We start from the raw sequence: 3,609 nt of genomic DNA on the forward strand, positions 1-3,609 counted from the left end.
GCGGGAGGCCCGGGTTCGATTCCCGGCCAATGCAACAGCTGTATTATTTTGCACCCTGGTGTCCCTTGGGGGACCTTGGTGACATCCTGTTGCCCTGTCCCTGCAGACAGATGTGGAGGCGGTGGTGGCCGACCTGGTGAAGCTGGTCCACAGCGCGGGCGCTGAGAGCCGGAGCAAGGCCGTGCGCCCCAAGGCACTGCTGGACAACTGCCTCAAGGTCATGCGGATGCTGTACGGAGTGCCCTGTGAGTTGGGGATGGGGAGGGGGCCCTCGGGGAACTCAGGTGCCAAACATGGGGACCCTGACTCATCTGGTGACACCTGTTCCCTCTGCTCAGGTCGATGGGAGTCCACCTAACGCTGCAGAAGACCCCTCACTCGACACCTTCTCCTTGCCCTGGAGCCTCGGATGCTGCCTCTGCTCTGCCACTCCCAGCAGAGCCCCAGGGGTGTTCCCAAGGAAGGTGCAAAGGTGGGACAAATGCCACCTCTTCTGGGACCAAACATCACTCCTTCCAGGACCGTGGGACTGTTCATGGCCGTGGGGTTTTGCCCATCCAAAATGCCTGGCACCTTCAGCATGGGTGTAGGGTTGGACAGAGCCCCCCATGATGGGCAGCTGTTGAGGGGGACACGCTGCCCTCCCTGCCCACACGAAGGGTGAGGGCATCACCCCATTCCTCTCTGTTTGTATTTTCCCCTCAGCTTTCATTAAACAGCAGTTAATTCTCTAGCATTGCAGCTCAGCTTCTGACCGGGTCCTGGGAGCCTCCAGCCTCACCCAAAATAAAGGACCAGCAAAGAGAACCCCCCTGCCTCTACCGCTTCCTATTTTGGGGAGGAGGTGGCACCTTTTTTGACGCCAGCCCCCTCCCTCGCCACTGTGGGGGAGAGACTCACCCTGATATATGGACCCCCAGAGCCACTGCCTGCCAAACTGCCTCCATCAGCTCCGGCTGCTTCCCCAGCAAGAAAACATCTGGATTTGTTTGTTGTGCTTGGCGGTGCAGTGTGGGCGGTGAGCTGGGGGGACTGGGGGCTGCCTGGCTGCCTCCCCCCTTCACAGATTAGTTAATTACCTCCACCAGCTATTAGAGACCTTAATTAGTGTATTTCTTGCTGAGGGCTGCTTAGACCTATGAGTCTGTGGGCACTGCAGCACGAGTGGTGGTAATGTCTTCCTCCTCCTCCTCCTCCTCCCTTCGTGCTTAGCAGTGGTTCCTGTTTATATAAAGCCCATGCAGAGCTAATATAAAGCCCACCAGCGATGATCCACCGCTTGATAAAGGGCTTTAATTAGAGGGACCCCCTCTCCCATCCTCACTGGCTTTAACGAAGATCCCCCCACATGGTCCAGAGACCCACGTGGGGCTGCCTGAGCTCCCAGGGCTGAGCCCTCAGGGCTGAGCCCCCGCCTCCCACCCCCTCACGTCAGGCGTGGGAATGATCCTCCGTCCTCCTCCACCGTGGGAAAATTGAAGCTGTCCCAGCAAAATGACCCCGGCCAAGCTTCCCAGAGCATCCCTGCAGCAAATGGCCGGGCTCGGGGCTTGCCAAAGGCCTGTGTGTCCAGCCCACTGGAGATATTGCGACATTTTCCTCCAGTGCCTCTTTCGAGGGATGGCTTCAAAAATGTCGGCTGAGAGCCACTCACACGAGGGGGAGTGGGAGCTTGTTTGCACTATTTCCTGGCGTACCGTGAGGTGGGGTAGATCTAGGGAGGGTCCAGGTCCCAAAAGACGTTCCTAGAGATGTGCTGGGACTAGGGAAATCTCTCCCTGCGAAATCCCCGGCTGCCGGAATAGGAAGAGCCTTTGCTGCCCTTGAGTCAGCAGGAAAAAAGCCTGGCAGCATCCTCGGGGTGGGCACAGAAAGGCTGGCTGGTTTTGGGGTGGGCAGGCTCGGCAGGGTGAGAGCTGGGCTGTGCTGAGGCTGCCCCATGGCTGTAGTTTGGGGACTGTCAGGGATGCCCCCAGGCCACCAAGCAGTGTGGCTTATGGTCCTAGAGTGAGGATGCTCAGGGGGTTCCCTCAGTCCCAAGGGATGCCCTGGACACAGGAGCACACTTGGAGCACCCTTCTCTCTGCTCTTCTGGCCCAACTCAGCATCCCAGGCAGTGGGGCAGCAACCCCAGCTCTCACCCCCCAGCCAGGGCATCCCTGTTCTCCCCCCCCCAGAACCAGAGTGAGCCTGCAAATGGCAGTTCATTAGCTTTAATTAATTAAGCTCAGCAGACAGGCTCTGCTCTCACCAGGGCAGCCTCTGCCCTCTCCAGTCCCAGAAGGTGCCGTTGCTGGTGGCCGAGAGCTGGGACAGCAGCCGCAGGACACCCTGGACACTCTGCTCCACTGTCACCGGGCCCTGCTGGACCCAAGGGTGGGGGAGAAAATGAGCCAACACCCTCCATCCCAGCACCCCCATTCCCGTCCCATGGTGGGATATCAGCTCTGGTTGGGGTGGTTTGGGAGGCCAGAGGTGCTCTAGCAGGCAAGGGATGTGGCTTTGAGTGAATTGGTTTGCTGCTGTAAGGATGGAGCTTATTTTTTTGGTTCCTAATTAAAAAGCGACTCTTTTTTCAGCCAGTGCACAGTAAAGGGGCAGCCGAGTGCAGGGCCGGGGTGCCCTCTGCTGACACACCAGTGGGATGGGAAAGGAAATAGAAAGGCAAATAAAAAAACTGGAGAAAATTGGATGGTTTTGTGGGAGATCCTGGAATTGGCCCTTTGCTGTGGTGATGCAGCCACCCTGGGACTGAAGGGCACAAGGGTGAGTGCCCAGGAAAGGGATGCCCATGGGAAGGGACGTCCCAAGGAGGAGTGCCCCTGGGAAAGGATGTCCATAGGAAGGGATGTTTCTGGGAAGAGATTTATTTGACAGGGGATGTCTTTGGGAAGGGATGACTCTGAGCAGAGATGCCCATGGGAAGGGATAACTGTGAGAAGGGATACCCCTGGAAGGGATGCCCCTGGGAAGGGATGACCTTGAGAAGGGATGTCTGTGGGAAGGAATGTCTGTGGGAAGTGATGCTCCACGAACAGATGCCCCTGGGAAGGGATGACCCTGAGGGGGGATGGCCTTGGGAAGGGATGACCCTGGGAAGGGATGCCACAGGAAGGGATGTCCGTGGAACTTTCCTGAGCTAGGATGGCCAAGCACTTCCCATCACTCACCATCCCCTGTTCCAAGGGAGGTGTCACACAGCCAGGGTCCACAGACACGCAGAGGATCCCGCTGCTCCCGTACTCCAGGGCCAGGCACTTGGTGAGCATGTTCAGAGCAGCCTGGGAGAACAACCCACACCCCCTTACCACCATAAGCTGGCAGTGCCAGAGCCCGTGGTGGGGGGAATCTTGCATGAGGTGACCCCCAAACTCCTCCCCATCCTCCCATGGCAGTACCTTGCTGCAGCGGTAGGAGATGTCCTGCCTCTCCTCCCAGGCCTCCGCCACCTCGATGGAGCCCAGGATGCTGGAGATGTTGACGATGGCAGCTCTGCTGCAGCTCATCTCACGCTGCCCTTCAGCCTCAGCTGCCTCCTTCAGCAGGGGCAGGAAGGCCTGCAGGGGATGGGATCTTGGGCATCACCATCCTCTCCCTCCCTATTCCCAG

At 58.4% G+C, this 3,609-nt stretch overlaps 1 protein-coding gene and 1 long non-coding RNA gene across 2 annotated transcripts; one reads left to right on the plus strand and one right to left on the minus strand.

Annotated features, from left to right (window-relative positions):
* Positions 1-73: 73 nt before the first annotated feature.
* LOC113941754 lies at positions 74-807 on the plus strand. The gene is made up of 2 exons (XR_003525751.1): positions 74-245; positions 339-807. It is a non-coding gene; the product is annotated as an uncharacterized LOC113941754 (long non-coding RNA).
* Positions 808-2,247: 1,440 nt separating this feature from the next.
* Positions 2,248-3,564, minus strand: LOC113941753 (C-factor-like). The gene is made up of 3 exons (XM_027632894.1): positions 3,399-3,564; positions 3,171-3,281; positions 2,248-2,364 (listed from the first exon to the last, which is right to left on the minus strand). The coding sequence occupies exons 1-3, from the start codon at positions 3,504-3,506 to the stop codon at positions 2,248-2,250; spliced, it is 336 nt and encodes a 111-aa protein (XP_027488695.1). The 5' UTR covers positions 3,507-3,564.
* Positions 3,565-3,609: the final 45 nt, after the last annotated feature.

This window comes from Corapipo altera, unplaced genomic scaffold (genome assembly GCF_003945725.1).
Source record: "Corapipo altera isolate COAL_440 unplaced genomic scaffold, ASM394572v1 50805, whole genome shotgun sequence".
Taxonomy (NCBI): Eukaryota; Metazoa; Chordata; class Aves; order Passeriformes; family Pipridae; genus Corapipo; species Corapipo altera.

Coding starts and splice junctions, on each gene's coding strand:
- LOC113941753 (XM_027632894.1), bottom strand. CDS start 3,506: ATGAGCTGCAGCAGAGCTGCCATCGTCAACATCTCCAGCATCCTGGGC. Junction 3,282..3,398: donor TCTCCTACCGCTGCAGCAAG/GTACTGCCATGG, acceptor TTGTTCTCCCAG/GCTGCTCTGAACATGCTCAC. Junction 2,365..3,170: donor CTCCCTTGGAACAGGGGATG/GTGAGTGATGGG, acceptor CCTTGGGTCCAG/CAGGGCCCGGTGACAGTGGA.